Source organism: Lithobates pipiens, unplaced genomic scaffold (genome assembly GCF_037356315.1).
Source record: "Lithobates pipiens isolate NorthernLeopardFrog02 unplaced genomic scaffold, aLitPip1_a1.2 Scaffold_3, whole genome shotgun sequence".
Lineage (NCBI taxonomy): Eukaryota > Metazoa > Chordata > Amphibia > Anura > Ranidae > Lithobates > Lithobates pipiens.
In genome coordinates, this window is record NW_027507790.1 from 82863142 (window position 1) to 82883117 (window position 19976).

Below are 19976 nucleotides of genomic sequence, written 5' to 3' on the forward strand. Positions count from 1 at the left end.
TTTTCTAACCACATTCCTACTTCTTGCTTGAAAAAGGTGTCCAATCAGCTTTAAAGATACCATCAACTATGTAGTGCAATGGCCTGCCTGATTGGATTGTTCAGGCGGGTCCTCCTATTACACAGTTCTGGTAAATCTAAAAGCAACCCATACAGAGATTGTACAAATAGATATGGCCATCTTTAGGACAGGTACATGAGTGGATGGACACAGCTGTCATTGTTCTTGTGTAAAGACAAATTTCACTTTCAGATACCACTCGCACCTAGCCTAGTAGGAACACTTTTTTTTTTAGACGTGTTTTTCCCATGACACACAAGAATGATTTTTAATGGGCTGTCCTACATTTGGCAAAGTAGCTCATGGGACATTTTGGCATATTGTGCCTTTTACTGGGCATTTTGCTTCATTTATTCCTGTGGCAAAAATGTATTTTGGCTTCCGTGTTTGGGGCAGCATTGTTAACATGGGGGCATCAAAGTGTTAAATGAACTGGCAAATTTAGATAAACTAGCAAAATTAAAGCCAAACCCCAGCTAATACTTTTAAGCAGTTACAGCAACAGTTTAATCCTATTTGGGATAAAGGTTTTACGCAACTAAAAGCTTATCATTGTAAGCACCAGTCAATGGTTCATCTCTTCCCTCTAACTGCTACATCTGCACACCTTGTTCTGGCCAGTAATTCTGCTTTTCAACAGATCACAATGTTCTTTAGATTTTTCAAAATCATGATAAAAAGGGGTCATTCCTAAAACACTTTCAACTGTATAAAATCAGGCAGGCCCTTGCAATACATAGTTGAAGATAATCTAAAAGGACAATGGAAAGGCAAAAGTTGTACAGTGTGTATCCAGCTTCCTAAAAGAAAGAACGCTTAGATAGATAGATAGAGAGAGATAGATAGAGATAGAGATAGATAGAGATAGAGATATATATATATATATATATCTCTATCTATATCTATCCCCAACGCAGCCATCACAAAATTGGTAAGCAGCAATACAAGTGCTTTTATGTTTAATACATCTAAATCATTTAAAGCGGGGTTCCACTCTAAAGTGGAGTTTCCGCTCATCGGAACCCTCCCCACCCTCCGGCGTCACAGTTGGCACCTTTCAGGGGGGGGAGGGGGTGCAGATACCTGTCCAAGACAGGTATTTGCACCCACTCCCGTGCATAGACTCCCATGGGCCCCAGAGACAGCGCGGACCATTCCCACTGCGCTGCGTGACTTGCGCATGTGCAGTAGGGAACTGGGAAGTGAAGCCGCAACGCTTCACTTCCTGATTCCCTCACCGAGAATGGCGGCGGCAGCAGCCGAGAGATTGATCGGCCTCAGCTGCCGACATCGCTGGACCCTGGGACAGGTGAGTGCCCATTTATTAAAAGTCAGCAGCTGTAGTATTATAGCTGCTGGCTTTTAATATTTTTTTCCAGAGGAATCCCTCCAAGTTTTATTATACAGTTAGTATTTATTAAAATTGCATTTCAACATTTTTGCATTTTAAACAACACTTCGGTGGTAAAGTTACAATCTTTACAGAACAGTTTCTTCTTTGTTATACAGTAGAAAGAGCAGCAGAAAACTGCAGTTTGTCTAGAATAGGAAGTGAATGGAAATGTCCCCAACTGGACACAGCAAAAAAAACAAAAACAAACATTTGACAGGGTTAACAATTTCCAACTCTATCCAAAGCTAAAATACATTTCGGCTTTACTTACTTTTAGGCCTCTTGCACGCAATACTCCTGTTTGTGCATCTACTTTTCTTTTTTGTATGCATTTTTGCACATATGCATTTGTGCAAATTTGCGTTTGTTCTGCACAGTGTAAATGGACATTTGAGTGCAATCGTGCACATTTATACACTTGAGGCCTAAATTACTGACCAAACATGCAGATTTTTTATTTATTTTTTCACTGAAGAAAGTGTGGCTCTTGTTTACACACCTGTATGCATAGACACATTACAATTAATGGGCTGTATTTTAACTCCCTTAAAAAAAAAAAAAAAAAAAATTCATCAAATAAAAAAATTAAAAAAAAATTGTACGGAGCTTTTTCAAGCTACATTGTGCAAGAGGCCCTAGAAATCTTACTTTGGTTAGGGAGGAAAAATACAAACTTCTTAAAGTATATAAAACAATCTACCTATTCTTAATCAACTCTAAAAAGGAGCAAGTGAGAGGCATCACGCCAATGTACCATAACCTCCAAAATTTCCAGACTACCCTTTGAGTGTAGATTTCCATAAATCACGCCAATGCTCATGTTTTCTAACCTGGACGACTACAGCCAATTCTCAGATTTTATATGCACTAAGAAGACAGTTACAAGCCATACATTTTCTAAATGCAATGGTTGTACAGCATTAGAGACCGTTATCCTCGTTTTCGCTTCCTACAATAGTGTCCGTTTATCAAGCAGCAGTAAATTATCACTGCTGCATTCTCGGGCATTCTCAGGGATGACTTTGCCCGTTTATGAAGCAGGGTAGATCACTTTTCACTCTTAAGGAGTAAAGTGATCTAAAAACGCTTCAAACTGTGGAGAACGCCTCCTGTTCCTGTAATCTTACAAGACATTGCAAGAATACAGTAACAAGAAGTCAGTGAAACACAGTGATGTCTGTTTATTAAGCAGTGGTGAATTCTCAGGGGAGACTGCTCTCCTCAGTATACTGCATAAGTTAAAGTCCCCCTACGCAATCTATACATACACAGTGTCTCAAACTAGTGAGTATACCCCTCACATTTTTGTAAATATTTTATTACATCTTTTCATGTGACAACACTGAAGAAATTACACTTTGTTACAAAGTAAAGTAGTGAGTACAGCTTGTATAACAGTGTAAATTTGCTGCCCCCTCAAAACAACAACACGCAGCCAAGAATGTCGAAACCACTGGCAACAAAAGTGAGAACAACCCCCCCCCCCACAGATGCTCAATAGTGTTTAGGTCTGGAGAAATGCTTGTCCAGTCCATCACCATTACCCTCAGCTTCTTTAGCAAGGCAGTGGTCATCTTGGAGGTGTGTTTGGGGTCGTTATGTTGGAATACTGCCCTGCGGTCCAGTCTCCAAAGGGAGGGGATCATTCCCGGCTTCAGTATGTCACAGTACATGTTGGCATTCACGGTTCCCTCAATGAACTGTAGCTCCCCAGTGCCAACAGGCACTCATGCAGCCCCAGACCACGACACTCCCACCATGTTTGACTGTAGGCAAGACACTTGTTTTTGTACTCCTTACCTGGTTACCGCCACACACGCTTGACACCATCTGAACCAAAATAAGTTCATCTTGGTCTCAGACCACAGGACATGGTTCCAGAAAAGCTTGTCTTCAGCAAACTGTTTGTGGGCTCTCTTGTACACAATCGTCAGAAGAGGCTTCCTTCTGGGACAACAGCCATGAAGACCAATTTGATGCAGTGAATGGTCTGAGCACTGACAGGCTGACCAAACCCACCCCCCCCCCCCCCCTTTAACCTTGGAATCAATGCTGGCAGCACCCATTTGTCTATTTCCCAAAGACAACCTCTGGATAGGATGTCAAGCATGTGCACTTAACTTCTTGGTCGACCATGGCAAGGCCTCTTCTGAGTGGAACCTGTCCTGTTAAACCGCTGTATAGTCTTGGCCACCATGCTGCAGCTCAGTTTTAGGGTCTTGCCAATCTTATAGCCTAGGCCAGTGATGGCGAACCTTGGCACCCCAGATGTTTTGGAACTGCATTTCCCATGATGCTCATGCACTCTGCATTGTAGTTGAGCATCATGGGAAATGAAGTTCCAAAACATCTGGGGTGCCAAGGTTCGCCATCACTGGCCTCGGCCATCTTTATATAGAGCAACAATTTATTTATTTCAGATCGTCAGAGAGTTCTTTGCCATGAGGTGCCATATTGAACTTCCAGTGACCAGTATGAGAAAGTGAGAGCGATAACACCAAATTTAAACACACTCGCTCCCCATTCACAACTGAGACCTTGTAATACTAATGGGTCACATGACACCTGGGAGGGAAAATGGCTACTTGGGCCCAATTTGGACATTTTCACTTAGGGGTGTACTCACCTTTGTTGCCAGCGGTTTAGACATTAATGGCAGTATGTTGAGTTATTTTGAGGGGACAGCAACATTTACAGTTATACAAGCTGTACATTTACTACTTTGCTACAATGTAAAGTGCCATTTTGTCATATGAAAAGATCTCTCTCCCTCTCTCTCTCTGTCCTTTATTTTTTTACTGTCTTGGAGGCTCTGAATGAAAAAGGAGGAAGTCCATCCTCCTTCAGAGTTCTCTGGTTATTCTCTTCTCTCCCAGATTCTCCACCTCTGGACTGGAGAATCGGGCAGACAGGGAATTTTACAGCGTTTGCCGGTGAGGTGCTGAGATCGCACCTTCATAAACTGGATGCTGCTGGCAATGACAGATTCTCGGTGTGCTGAGGTGATCAGCTTAGTTTCATAAACCGATAACAGATCATTAGGATCGCAACTCATCTCGGTTTCACAAATGTACACCAATGTGTCTACAAACTACTGGTTTACATAAAAAAAAATAAAAGTCCTTGGCAGGCTATCAGAACCCCCCCCCCCCCCAAAACAAACAAATTATTTGTTCACATGGGGTGTGTGCATCCATGCCCTATGTGAGTGCTGTGTAGATGTGCATGGGAATGCACAGGTGTTCTATTCATCCCCATAGCTGTTGATGGGGATGAAGCAGCTACATAGACATAGTCCTTTCTTCCAATGTGCCATCAGTGTGGGTGTATGCCCCCAAATCAATAGGCTGGCTTATTGTGTACAGCTAGCAACAGTGGGCATCATATGTCTGCTAGCCAAACTGTTTATTTTAGTTTTGGATGGAATGGAAACATGGTTACATCCTATGACAATTTTAATGCAGTCTGGTCTTGTTGGGGACATTTGTCCACACTTCCTCTCCAGAGGAATAGAATTGATGGGAACGTTATCCAATGGAGACAGACAGACAAAAAACAAACACACGAATACAGGTGGGAAAGTTCAGAATCTATTTCTGTGTGTGCCTTCCAGTATAACACGATCCCCGCTTCTCTCAGGGATGTCACAGACACAAAGGGGAAAAACTGCTCACTTGAATCAGACAGAAACAGGAGCTTCTCATCCTTCCCCGCTCTATCTGAAACTGAAAAAAAGATTGCTTTCACTAAAACAAAAAAACTTTACACACGTATTTTCCTTATTCACTCAGCTGTTACAGTTCACATCATTTGTGAATTCCATGCATTGTTTTATAAATGACTAATTCCTTCTTAAAATAAACTGCCAAGCCCTCAGAGGTTGTGCAATTCCAGTTTCATTACGGAAAGAAAGGCCAGAGAAACAGAACTTATTTCATAACTTTAGAGAATCCCTACGCCGAAGGACCAGCTACACTTACACTGCATGTACCACGCTCGCCATATTGCATTGTTTAGACGGATTTTGTCTCTCCACTGTAGCTTCAGGCCCTTGAAGTTCTTCCATTTTGGAGAAACCAGCTTACCACTGAAAAACAAAATAGAAGACTGTATATGTAAAGAGTACCAGATTGAAATGCTTAAATTAGAAAGCTGCTGTAAACACTGACAACAAACAAGATATGGCCATGTTAGATCCGGATAGACAACATAAAGCTGGTAGAGAAGAAGAATCATCAAGCTCTTGGATTTGCAATTAGTAAACATCAGTGCCAAAACCAAGGTCTGCACCAAAAAACTAGAATACTAACTGCAAATCCACCATAAAACAGACATTAGAATACGTACGGCTGCATAACATCGTACTCAAGCCTTGACAGCTGCTATTTGCTTCTGCTGTGATAAACCCAAGTTCATGGCTTGAGCACAGACCTTGCTTCCATTATGTACTTCAAAACATTATTGCACAATAAACTGCAAGCAAAACGTACCTATGGTGTCCCTAATATCCATTGCTACCATGTACATACAAACGGACTTGGAATGATGTAGGTCTGGCCGATAAATAAGCTCCTCCTAATCCAAGCTATGCATGGCTGAAGATGGGCTAGGTTTGGGAATTTTGAGGGAGTCAGGCTGGGTTTTGCTGTGGATGCTCTTCCACATGCTTGGAAAGTTGTTAAACTAGAGGAATTAGGAAAATATATCCGTAGAGTAACACCCCACCACCACCTACTCCACTTCCCTGCACAACAAGGCTTAACTACTCATTAAGTCAAAGGGAACTAGAAGAGCAATACTTGCCCTACTCCCTGTTCTGGCAGGCTCCCTTGACTAATGCAACTGATTCCAGGCTGCCTTGCCGTGGGGCTTAACAAGCATTTAAAATGCTTCTACAGTCACGCTATGCAGTAATGTAAAAAACCTTGTGTGCAGCCCCCTCCCATCTTGATCCAGCGATGTGCATAAGATCAGCATGGCTGCTCTCTCACGTCACTAGCTTAGACACAGCAGCAGGAGCCATTCCCCAATGGACACAAAGGTAGCCAGCCTGCATGAGTGCCCCCATAGCAAGCTGCTTGCTATGGGGGCACTCAGCAGGAGGAAGAGATGAGAGTGGGCGAGGTACCCGAGATGAGGGCTGCTCTGTGCAAAACCATTGACTTTACGTAGAGGGGGGGGGCCTGTCAGCAAGTGCCAGCCCATGATTCACGGCCAGGATCTACTAACCGGCTGTGTTTACGATCACAGCCCAGAGCTCTGTACAGAGAGAGCGATCTGTCAGTTTCTCATCCCTGTAAAACACGGATGAAAAACTGAGATCTAGTAGTGAAAGCACACTGTACACACATTTAACCTCTTGATCGGTCTAGGTATTAACCCCATCCAGTTTCATTAGTACAGTGAATAGGATCACTGGTGAGGTCAGTGGCAGTTATTCAGTCCACCACCCCCCCTCCCCAGTTTGCATCAGATTGGCCACAGTACCATCGCAGTTCCATGCCGCCATTAGCATTTAAAAAAAATTAAAATCATAAGTGTGTGCGTGAGTGATTTATTTTTTATTTTTACACAAGCTTTGACAAAAACCAAATAGACACTTATTGGGATCGATTATAATGTATATATAAGAATATGACATGTAATTGAATACATCCTTTTTTAATTGGATAGGTTGCATAACAAAGTAAAAAATAGTTTAAGATAATTAAGCTTTTCGTTTATAATCGCAAAAAATAAAAAAACACAGTGGTGATCCAATACCAAAAATAAATCTCTATGTGTGAAAAAAATAAATGTAGTTTGGTTACAGAGTTGCGTGACCACACAATTATCAGCTAAAGTGCCGAATAACAAAAAATGGCCTGGTCATGAAGGGGGTAAAACACTGACAACTAAAACCGTTCCTGTACAACAACTGTGTATTTAGTGGTTTGCTTGAAGTTCAGCTTTAAATAGAGCACTTGCCTTAAAATAGGTTATTATAGTCACTTGTTGTTATCCTCTACACGCCAGGGGACAGACCAGGGGAAGGAGGGCAGACAGTTTATAAGGTTCCACCATACCACACAGTCACTGAAAGTAAACCGACAGGAGAAGAACAAAAAATGGGGAAAGCTGGCCACACATTATACAATTTTCTCATTCAAATTTTTTTTTAGATGCACCTTCAACTATGTAGATCAAGGTGCTACCTGATTGCATACAAATTGGCCAGCCGATATGGACTTTTCAGAAACGTTATTGGTAACAAACTTACCGATATTGCTTCAAGTGGAGGGGCACCGAATGTTTTTTTGGTGCTGAAACTGATACCGAAAATTAAAGATACACCGGGCCGAAAACCGAAAGTAACCGATACCTAAACTTATTTAAAAAAAATTTTTTTTTTTGTATACAGGAGATGGTCAGAGATTGGGGACATGGTACAAGATCAATGCAGCCTCGCTAGTGCCCATCAGATGCAGCCATCCTGTGTAAGGGAAGAGAGGAGAGCCGCCCCTGGTTGATTAGAGCGCTAGCAACATAACAGCTTTCATTTCAATAGCTGTGCGTTTCCCGCCGCACGCCGTCACATACAGCCCCTCTTTGTCTGGGCACTCTGACAAATCACACGTCCAATCCTGGGACGGGTGATCTATCAAAGTTTCCCCAGACAGGGAGGGGGGGTGGGCTTATGTGACGGCACGCGGCAGGGAACACACAGCTATTGAAATGAAAGTGGTTATATTCCCGGCGCTCTAATCAACCAGGCGGCAGCGGCTCTCTTCTGCGCTATAAGACACCCCCGTGATGGGTGGCACCAGGAGCCCGGCTCCATTATTGGCCATAAGGGGCCATTTTTGGCCGATATGTTTCGGCGGGCAAAATTTCTGTGCATCCCTAGCTTCAAGTGGTTGTACCGGGGTGATGCCTGCTGCTACAGGCATCACCCCCAATACCATGCTTTAGAGCAGACAGTCGGCTTTTTGTAACAACAACCGATGCGACCAAGCAGCCGCTCAGCTGTCATCACAACCAGCAGGGGGGTGACAGAAGGAAATATTGTACATGAAAATTGTATAATGTATGGGCAGCCTATTACTGATAGCATCCAGATGTTTTATAGATTGAACGAGTGTACGTGGTTAATGTTAAAGAGGAACTGCAGTCTGCCAACAATTCGTAATAAACACATCTGACATTCTGAAGCTTCCTCCAACCAGTGTATTAATATAATATAATATAATATAATATAATATAATATAATATAATATAATATAATATAATATAATATAATATAATATAATATAATATAATATAATATAATATAATATAATATAATATAATATAATATAATATAATATAATATAATATAATATAATATAATATAATATAATATAATATAATATAATATAATATAATATAATATAATATATATATATATATATATATATATATATATATATATTCTCCAAAATATGCTGCAGAAATCTCCCTCCTCCGAGTCTGACTGCGACCATTTTAAAGTGGAAGTAAACTCCATCGTTTTCATCCACGGAAGCTGCCATCTTTGCCTCTGTTTAATCTTCAGCTGCCACGGTGCTGCACGTGAACCGTTATGACACCAGCCATTGGGTGGTTTGACAGTTTGGTTGAGAGCACAGCCAATGTGCAGTTAGCATTCCCAGCATGCCTTTTTTTAAACTGTTTAAAATCAATGGGTTTACTTCCACTTCAACTGTGGGCAGTTGAAGCTGCTGCCTGTTCACTTCCTGGGATTTACAGAGGCACACCTCCAGCTCTGCAGCCCTCATTGGCCCTCTTATGATTCACCCCTCTCCCTTCCAGGCAAACTCTCACAAGAATGAGAGCTGTGCATGATGTCATAAGCCTAGGCCAGTGATGGCGAACCTTGGTACTCCAGATGTTTTGGAACTACATTTCCCATGATGCTCATGCACTCTGCAGTATAGCCGAGCATCATGGGAAAAGTAGTTCCAAAACACCTGGGGTGCCAAGGTTCGCCATCACTGGCCTAGGCTAATGACCAGACAAGAAACAGGAAGTGGCTGTATACGGTATTTACTGGCAGAAAAAATAAAAAATAAAAAAAAAAAAAAAATAAACACACACACACGTTTTACTATCCAAAGTTAAAAACAAGGGCAGAAGATTTAATAGATGGAAAGACAAGGACACCTTTCATAACAGGTTACACCCATATTCGGGGTGTAACAGGTTATGAACGCACCAGCCCCTACACTTCCCCAAACCCCACTGTGCCAGCTAGTGGAGGGGGGGGGGGGGGGCGCGGGTTGGGGGAAGTGTATCTTCTCCACCCATTGGTTGTCAAAAAATAAAGAGGGGGGGCCATGCGGGTTACACCCACATCACTCATTAACAGCGCTCTATGAATGGTAAACTTCAAGGTCCGGCAGCCTTTGCAGCTGTCGGCTTGTCGTTTTCAATGAACTACCACAGAGCAGTGAGAGCTGTGGTAGTTCATTTATTCCTCCTGTCCGCATGTATCCTCGTACGAGCGAGCCTGTACACCAGGGACCTTCAAACTACTGCCCTCCAGCTGTTGCGGCACTACAAGTCCCATAACGCATTGTAAAACTCACATTCACAGACATGACTAGGCATGATGGGAATTGTAGTTCCTGAACTGGGAGGGCTGTAGGAGACCGGCATGGCATCAGAGATCTGCCAATTTCCAGTGCAATGCTTTATAAGCGCCTACAACAAAAACAATGTACATTTTGTCACGTGCAAAAAAAAAAATTAAAAAAATTATGCATTTATCATTTTTTCTGAAAAGGTGAACTTGTCCTTTAAAAGGCAAATTTCCCAAACAAAATAACATGATTATCAAATTCTGATAGTGATAATGTTGAGGACACAGGGGAGGATGTACCACAACAAAATGAAGGATTTTCGTGCCAAGGCCATACGTTTGGAACAGTACGAGACTGAGTGTCAGCAGCTCTGACCTTGGCTGGGATCCTAGACACCATTTCATAGATCGAAAAGAGTCAATTGTGCCAAACTGTGCCAGATAACAGGCACTGTTCACAATACAGAGTCACGTTACAATAACCCTCCAAGAGGAGAATGCCCACATAACTACACACACACACACACACACACACACAGACGCAGACGCAGCGTGGGAATGGTACTGGCATGCCAGCTGAAGGAAGGATTGTTACCAATGTTCTGGAAACACAGATTATATATTTGTTGATGTATCCCTTTCACAATCTGAACAAAATGGGACAGACCCCTCAGAAATACAAAGTTTGTTCATCATAAGTGTACAATAAAAAATACGAATAAGCGGATCAGTATAATACAGCATGGTATAAATACACCTGTAAAAAACAGGTTATGCGCTCTCTCGCCTATAAATGAAATAACTATATAAATGAAATAACTATATAAATGAAATAACTATATAAATGAAATAACTATATAAATGAATTAACTATATAAATGAATTAACTATATAAATGAATTAACTATATAAATGAAATAACTATATAAATGAAATAACTATATAAATTAAATAACTATATAAATTATATATATATATATATATATATATATATATATATATATATATATATATATATATATATATAATTTATATTAAGTAATTTTCTAGCAAAAAACAAAAACAAAGACTTGGTCTTTAAGTGGTTAAAACGGAGTTCCGCCCACCCCTTTAAAAATGTCAGCAGCTACACATACTGTAGCTGCTGTCTTAACATTCGGACACTTGCCTGTTCTGGACTCCAGTGATGTTGGCTCCGCAGTTGAGGTTTACATTGGCTGGTCGGGTCCTGCCTTCACCATTGAGGGTAAAGGAACCCGGCAGTGTAGCATTTCGGCTTCATGGTCGGGTCCCTACTGCGCATGCGCGAGGCTCTCCTTGGTCCGGCAGAAGGGGGCCTAGCTGCCGATTTAAACCTAGCCCACTTTACCAGAACTAAATTGACTGGAAAAGGGTTTTAAATAGAGTAAAATGGTCAGTTTTCTACAAGACACGCCATAGAGCTGGGCGATTTTCTCAAAAAACCCTAATTTCAAATAGTTTTTTTTTTTGATGGGCACCGTGTCGGTCCTGAGGAGCTGGAGCTGTGGGCAGGAGTTTTTTTTAGATGAGGCCGCGGCTTCAGCCTAGTCCGCGGCATCTGGGACTTGCGGACTAGGCCGAAGCCTTGCCTAAAAACTCCTGCCCGCAGCACCTCAAGACCGGCGCGGTGTCAGCGCCGGTCCTGGTGAAAGAAAATAGTTTTGCTGAAATTTTTAATCGATTTGACCTCTCAACTCGATTCAAGATTTAAAATAGATTTTTCCCCCAGCCCCAACAAGCCACCTAATGCCTCGTACACACGATCAAACAATCCGGTGGAAAAATCCGGCGGACTCAAGTCCACCGGACAATCCCGCTGTGTGTGGGCTCCAGCGGACTTTTTTTTGCCCAAAAAACAGCCGTGCGGGTGCCAGCTCGCCATACTTTTGAAATGAACAGACTTTTCCCACCCGGAGAAAAGTCCGTTCACTTTGAGCACATATCCAGGTAGCCGGGGCCAGCGAAGGAGGCGTCGCTGGCCCTGTCACCTGGTATGGACTTAAAGGGGAATCCCTACGGCGAAAAATCGGCGTGGGGGTCCCCCCCCCCCAGGTCCATATCAGACCCTTATCCGAGCACGCTACCTGGCCAGCCAGGAAAGGGGGTGGAGACGAGTGAGCGCACCATCCTGAGCCGTACCAGGCCGCGTGCCCTCAACATGGGGGGGGGCCTCTTCCCGACAACCCTGGCCGCTGATCAAAAGGGGTTGCAACGATTGTGTTTTAATGCATCCTATGCATTAGGGTGAAAAAAACTTCTGGCAGTGGCCTGAAGATTACACAAACCCACAAATATATACATTCTGAAAGCAGACACCCTAGAGAATAAAATAATAGCAGTTGCAATTTATGTCACATGATATTACCGCAAAGGTCTAGGACAGCGATTCTCAACCAGGCTGGTCTAGGAAATGCAAGATTTCAGTAAAAGACACACGAAGGTAAATTTTAGGGCAAACAACAAAATGACCCAAATTTTTGGTGAAATATAGAATACGAGGTTGCAGTAAATAGATACCCAACATGCCAAACCTTAAAATTTGTGTGCGTCTGAAATGTCGATAAGCTTCAGTACCCTATATTTTCTATAGGTGACTCACCCAATAGGGGGCTTTTGATATCAGTTTAGTGTTAAGGGGGTGGTCTGGTTTTAAATGTATTGTTCTCACTCTTGGTATGCAACATGTTTCGCAAGCAGAGTTTTCACGCGTAGGTGGCCCGATGCATGCGTTACATTCATATGTGTGCAGGTATATGTGTGCAGTCCTCAAAATTATTATTATTTTTTTTTTAACTTAACTCTTCCCCCCCCCCCCATCTACATAGGGGACAAAACAGTCTGATTTTTAGGCAACAGGTTCTCTTTATTGAGATAGGCAGGGTCCAAGTCCCTGCACGTCTCCCCTATACTACACTGAATGTTTTGCAATGCAGATCACATTGCAAAACATCCTCTCGGCAAAGCGAACAGGGGACACCGAGACCTTGACCCAGAAGTGACAGACGTCACTTTCTGAGTTGCAAGAAGGGGATAAACATGGACACGTGGCTGCTCTCTCTCCTCTACCCACCAGCATCCGCCATGGAGATCCCGAGCCTGCCGATGGACAAGCAGAGCCCAGAAAGCATGGCCATTGGGTCCGTACAGTCTGGCGGCAAAAGGGTTAAGAGCTTTGGCCGGCTCCTGTCAGACCAGTTGCAGTACACACAGGGCAAATTTTTATTGAATCGCCCAATGCCGTCTGATATTTGACCCCTGTTCTAGGCTTTAGAAGTCTCACAAGCAGTTTATCCTGCCTATGAATGGTTAAGAAAAAGTAGATTAAGTTTTCAAACAGTGATCATGCTGTAGAATGCAGATAGATCTTTTGACAAATTGGCCCATATAGAGGCCAGCAGATATTCCATTACATGAAAAGGCTAGGATGATCAATGTCTTAGACACCAGTGCGTTTCTAGCAATCCAATGTATGTTTAGTCATCACCACTATCACTATGAATGAGCAAACCTGATATAGATAAGACACAGTCTAGAGAAGCTGAGCAGCTTTATTAAAAACAGACTGCAAAAAAAAAAAAAAAAAAAAAAAAAAAAGGCAAAAATGAGCACAAGTGCATATGCATGGCATAGAATATAATAGCAGGCAATATATTAACATTTTTAATCCCCCTTACCCCTATAGACTGCTGTAAAAACAAAACCCAAAAACACAACTTTTAAATAATAAAGTTTGCATTTTAACCACTTGCAGACTGCACGCCGTCACTTTACGTCAGTACTTTGACGTGGAATACCAGGATTCACTGTGAGATCACTTAGAAGGGGGGGGGGGGGGGGGTTCCTCTGGTCCACATAATAAAAAAAGTGTGTATGTGTAATATATATATATATATATATATATATATATATATATATATATATATATATATATATATATATATATATATATATATATATATATATATATAATTTTTACAGCGCCCCATCCCACCAAGCTTGTGCGCAGAAGCGAACGCATAGACAAGTCGTGTCCGCATATGAAAAATATGTTCAAAACACACATGTGAGGCATCGCTGCAATTGTTCAAGCGAGAGCAAGGATTCTAGCAAAAGACCTACCCTAACCGTAGACATTTTTAAATGTCGCCTATGGAGATTAAGGGTCAAAGTTTTCCGCCATTCTACGAGCCGGTGCAATTTTGAAGCATGACATGTTGGATATCAATTTACTCAGAGTAAGATTATCTCTCACAATATATTTTTCCAGAAGACCACTGCTCAAATATGGCATATAGTTAAACTTTGTGGTAGTTTGGAAAACAAAAAAAGGTTTGATTTTCTGGCATGGTAAAAAAAAAAAAAACAAACAAAAAAAAATAAATAAAAAAAAATAAATAAAAAAAACCACATCCTCTCATTTCACAATAGTATGTTGCAATGCTACATCATGGTGTTTTGCTTTGTATCAGAAGGAAAACCCAAGAAAGGGACATTTTAAATATTGTTACACTTGGGCCAATGCAGCTGTATGTACTATACCTGGCACATGCCCCTGGAAGCTGGAAATTGCTTCTGGGTCCAGTGCCGGGTTGCAGCCCTGCTGCATTCTGAACACAGGTGGTCACTTGGCCCCAGCACTATTCAGAGAATGCATTCATTCAGAAAATAAAATAAAAAAGTAAAGTGTTCTATTACTGAACAAGGTGGATATCTGGGGCAGTGAAATCATGCTCTAAACCTCACACAGAATGGATTGCATTTATTCACAAAATACAAAGCATTCCCTGAATGGTGCCCATACCGAGCAGTCAACCCCCTGTGTTCAGAATGCAGTAGGGCAGCCACTTGTATAGCAAATATAACCTGCTAAATACCTTTTCTCATCAGCAGTATATAATAGCAGTCTTGTGACTTCTATTAGTATCCAGCAGAGCACTGGTTAAAGCTTGTCAAAGTTTTCATGCTATCTGTCCTATGAGGCTGCAGGACCTCTGACCCTCTATCTGGACAGTGCGATTGGCCCTGTACTGATCACATGCACTCCCAAAAAGGGAAGAAAAAAAAAAAAAATAAATAAAAAAAAAAAAAACTCTCTAGCAATACACACCAAACTGAGTATGTGCAGAGTGCCCCCAAGGCTCTGTACCATCAGTAGATGGATTGGGGAATATGGAAAAAGAAGATCAGTGGAGCCAGGATCAAACAGCCTTTTTACACAATGCAGAGGATTAACCCCACAGCGAGTATAAAAAGTATGCTTTACTGCATATACAGACTGATTTTACTGTTGTGGGTTTAGAAACACAAACTCCTTGCACTCATACCCTAATGGCATATATGAGACTGCCTCCTAGTGTGCTAAAAACAGACCGCTTAAAGTGGTTGTAAACCCTTACAAACCACTTTGACCTACAGGTAAGCCTAGATTAGGGCTTACCTGTAGGTCCAAGAAATATCTCCCAAACCTATACGGTTCAGGAGATATTTGCCCGAAGACGGGCACCGCTGTCTACGGCGCATGCGCCGTAGACAGTGGTGCGCAGGCGCACTGAGCGTGGCATTCTCGATAATGAAGATGCCGCGTGTCTCGGCTCCCGTGCGCATGCGCCGGAGTGACGTCATTATGGCTTCACCGAATGACAGCGGCGGAGCTGCGAGACCCACCGAGAAGATGGATGCGGCGGACTACAGGGGACAGCTGTGACTTCGCTGGCTCCTGTGTCAGGTAAGTGACACATAATGGGCTACTATGCGATACATAGTAGTCCATTATGCTTTACCTTTGCAGGGAATGAAAGAGGAAGTAAACTCATCAGGGTTTACTTCCTCTTTAAGAAATGACTACTTGTATTGGTATTTAATATTTGGAAAAAAAATCTACACACACACCCACACACCAATATATGAATATATATATATACACATACATACACACACACACACACACACACACACATATACACACACACACATATACACACACCCCAAAAGATCATGTACAACCATCAGTCCCAGAAACGTTCTTAAAAAAAAAAAAAAAAAAAAAAAAAAAAAAAACACACCAGTAAAACTGCTTCAGGATTGTGTTTAGGAAAAAAACATGCATACCACATAGGTTTTATAACCATTTTTAAGGTGTGACACTCTGAAACTTCACATGCTTATGACACATAGCAGTACACACATTATGATCATAAACCACAACATTGCTCAAGTATATGTGCTCTTACGCATCAAATCCTCCAGTCTACCTATTAGTGCTGATCATCTGGTAAAAAATACACGCATCTGAACCACAGTGAGCTTTAGTGTGCGGCTTTTAAATACTACAGAGCCCCCTCTTTAACCACTTGAATACCGGGCACTTAAACACCTTCCTGCCCAGACCAATTTTGAGCTTTCAGCGCTGTCGCACTTTGAATGACAATTGCGCGGTCATGCTACACTGTACCCAAATTAAATTTTTATCATTTTTTTCCCCACAAATAGAGCTTTCTTTTGGTGGTATTTGATCACCTCTACGGTTTTTATTTTTTGCCCTACAAATAAAAAAAATACCGAAAATTTTGAAAAAAAAAGTTTTTTTTTGTTTCAGTTTCAAAACTTTGTAAATAAGTACGTTTTCTCCCAAACTGATGGGCACCGACGGGGCTACACTGATGGGCACCGACGGGGCTACACTGATGGGCACCGACGGGGCTACACTGATGGGCACCGACGGGGCTACACTGATGGGCACCGACGGGGCTACACTGATGGGCATTGGTGGGCACCAATGACGTGGCATTGGTGGGCACCAATGACGTGGCATTGGTGGGCACCAATGACGTGGCATTGGTGGGCGGCACCGGTGGGCGGCACCGGTGTTATACTATAGTAATGGATGCCAATCAGTGCCAAAAAATGCATGCCAATCAGTGATGCCCATTGTGGGCACTGATTGGCATCCATTGTGCTGACTGGCATCCCTGGTGGTCTAGGGAGGATTACCTCTTCCCTGGTGGTCTGGTGGCGTCCCTGGTGGTCCAGTGTGGGCATCCTCGGGGGGGCTGTGCTGATAATCGATCAGCACAGACCCCCCCCCCCGCCAGAGGAGCAGCCGATTGGCTCTCCTCTACTCGCGTCTGACAGACGCGAGTGAGGGAAAGCCGATCACCGGCTCTTCCCATTTACACTGATCAGCCGTGATTGGACACGGCTGATCACGTGGTAAAGAGTCTCCGTCAGAGACTCTTTACCGAGATCGTAGTTGCCGGGTGTCAGACTGACACCCAGCAACAACGATCGCCGCGATGCGCGCCCTCATAATCCTGATCACGTCATATGACGTCCGGTCAGGATTATGCAACCACTTTGCAGCCGTCAATTGCCTATAGGGCGGGCGGCAAGTGGTTAAAAAGGGTTGGTTCACCTGTACCAAAAAAAAAACTGCAAATAAGAACAGCTGTAGATAAAAAAAAAAAAAAAAAAAAAAAAACACACACACAGTGCAGCTTTGACTAAAGTTGAATAATGCAATAGGTGTAGGCCATTTACAAAGCTCACGAAGCATGACTGGAAAACTCTCAGGACGTTACCCAGTGAGGCCCAGCCGTTCCTGTCCACTCAGTCACAGGAGTGAGCTCAAATGCTTAGCTCAAAGCTACTGCATCAGGGGAGTGAACGTGAAGGGGTTTGAATCAGCAAAAAAAGCACACTCTTGTAATGGTGAAGGTGAGAACAGCTAGGCCTCTCCGTAACATCCTGGAAGTTTTCCAGTCACGCTTCATGAGGAACATAAATGGCCTATAGCTATATCAAGGGCATTATTGAATTTTGGGCAAAGGTGCAGTTATTTTTTTTTTTTTTTTTTATCTACAGACATTCCTTATCTGCATGGTAAAAGCAAACTGTCTTTAAAAAATAAATTCACCTTTCCTAACATGTTACACACGCATTTCAGGGTGTAAGTGCTGCTTTAACACCATCACTGCTCCAGGTGGATCCCTTAAACTCAAGCCAGGTGCCAGCCCAGCTCACGTGCTTCACAATGGATGGAAGATCCGGACAGCTGAACTCCAACAAACCACTTAATTCGGTATGAACATTAAAACCATATGACAGATGGAACCAACACAGTGGGGGACAAGTAGGTAGATAGATGCGTTTCGCACTAAATTCAGGGCTTGCTTTATAGCGCGAAACTCGTCTACCAGCTTGTACCCCACAGTACTTGTTTCATCTGCGATTTAGTTTTAATGTTTATACCACATAAAGTGGATGAAGTTGGAGTGCAGCCATTCAGATCTTCCATGTTAATTCTGCAGCTGCCTCTGTTTCCCCCCAATCCCTGCAGTGACAGCAGATCGGGGATCTTCTTCCCTCGTCAGCTGCCTGAATAAAAAAAAAAAAAAAAAAAAAAGCCATCCAGGGCTCAGGCAGCGTCAGTCATTCACAGTATTCTGTGAATAGAAAACTACAAGTCCTGACAGCCTTAGCAGCTGTCAGCTTGTAGTGCTCAATTAACTACCACGGCACTGTGAGCGCTGTACTAGCTCATTGATTCTTCCTGTCAATATCTGCTTTAGGCAAGGTAAAGGAGGATGCGCGTACCCCTCCTGGCAGCACCGCCAGCCATGGGAGAGGCGCCCGTGTCCTCCCCCTATATATGAGCCAGAGTGTGGAATGGTGCACACATCAAGATGCCACCAGGAGGGGTTTACCTCTCCTCCTATCTTGCCTATGCACAATGTTGGGATTTACCTGTGGGTGGGCTGGATATCTACCAAGCACCTTTACCCACTCTTTCCCACCTGCACTATTGGTCGAATTGCACATCACAGCATAACTTGTCGCTTTATATGCACACCAGGTAATTATATTTGAACATACCGATTGTTCTTTGGTTGCACTTATTCTGGCTATTTCTTACTCACTACGTCTTATCACTCGCTCTCAGTTATATGCACAAGTTATACTTACCTTGCACCCATAGTGTCACAGTTCTTACCTTAGTGATGTTTCATTCACCTCTCCATCGCCTATTGTACGCTGGTTTTACCTGGTTCACATTGGTATTGTTTTAAGAGCCATTCGCTGCAACTTCATTTTGCTGACAGACTCCCTTAAAGTTTTATCCTATGTTACCAACACTATGGAGAATACATTCCCTGAGGATCTTGCGTTTGGATGTTCACCCCGCGTGCAGCGTAGCTTCCTCAGCTCCTGTGACAGTTTATTAGTGGCTCCTTCCAAACTCCAGTAGTACATTCCTCTATACCAGCTCTATGCAAGCTATTCAGCCTCAATATCTTTTCTCCTTCCATTGTAGTTGGAGGTTCAGTTAGAGTTTAATCGTTTTTTTTACATTTCTTACAGAATAGTGGATGCACCCACTTATAATGATGTGAGTTAGTAAAACAAAATGTGCTGAGACCGATGGGATGTGCCATGTTTTTATTCAGTTCATCATTGCTACATGCTAGAGCTGCACAATTCTGGCCAAAATGAGAATCAATTTTTTTGCTTAGAAAAGATTCGCGATGTAAAATCTTTCACGTTATACAAAAGAAAAATTGGGATAACTTTACTGGTTCATTTATTTTTATTTTTTAATTCACTAAAGTAATTTTTTTTAAAAGCGCTGAATACAGTGTGACATAAAATGTTGCAACAACCACCATTTTATTCTCTAGGGTCTCTACTAAATACACACACACACACACGAAGTGTATTCCTTTGACAAATTGTAACAATGTTTATACTTAAGTTCCACTGCTAAAGAATGTTGCGATTCTTGGCAGACTGACAGGTTTTCCTGCTCCTTTTGAGAGCTGTGGCTTCAGAAGAGCAGCGAGCATCTCTTTGTATATATAGAATCGTGAAACACTTGTCAAGACCGCAACGGAAAAAATAAAAAAATTG

At 42.5% G+C, this 19976-nt stretch overlaps 1 protein-coding gene across 2 annotated transcripts in view; it reads right to left on the reverse strand.

Moving 5' to 3' along the window:
- The window catches only part of MLXIP (MLX interacting protein), a 127171-nt gene that overhangs the window by 59141 nt on the left and 48054 nt on the right, over positions 1–19976 (reverse strand). Inside the window, exons 2-3 of one of the 2 annotated variants that reach the window (XM_077461958.1) lie at positions 5434–5540; positions 5128–5178 (exon numbers count right to left, since the gene is read on the reverse strand). In XM_077461958.1, coding sequence (XP_077318084.1) covers positions 5128–5178; positions 5434–5540 — 158 coding nt within the window. The remainder of the gene's footprint in view (positions 1–5127; positions 5179–5433; positions 5541–19976) is intronic. The other variant, XM_077461959.1, reaches the window with a different exon arrangement.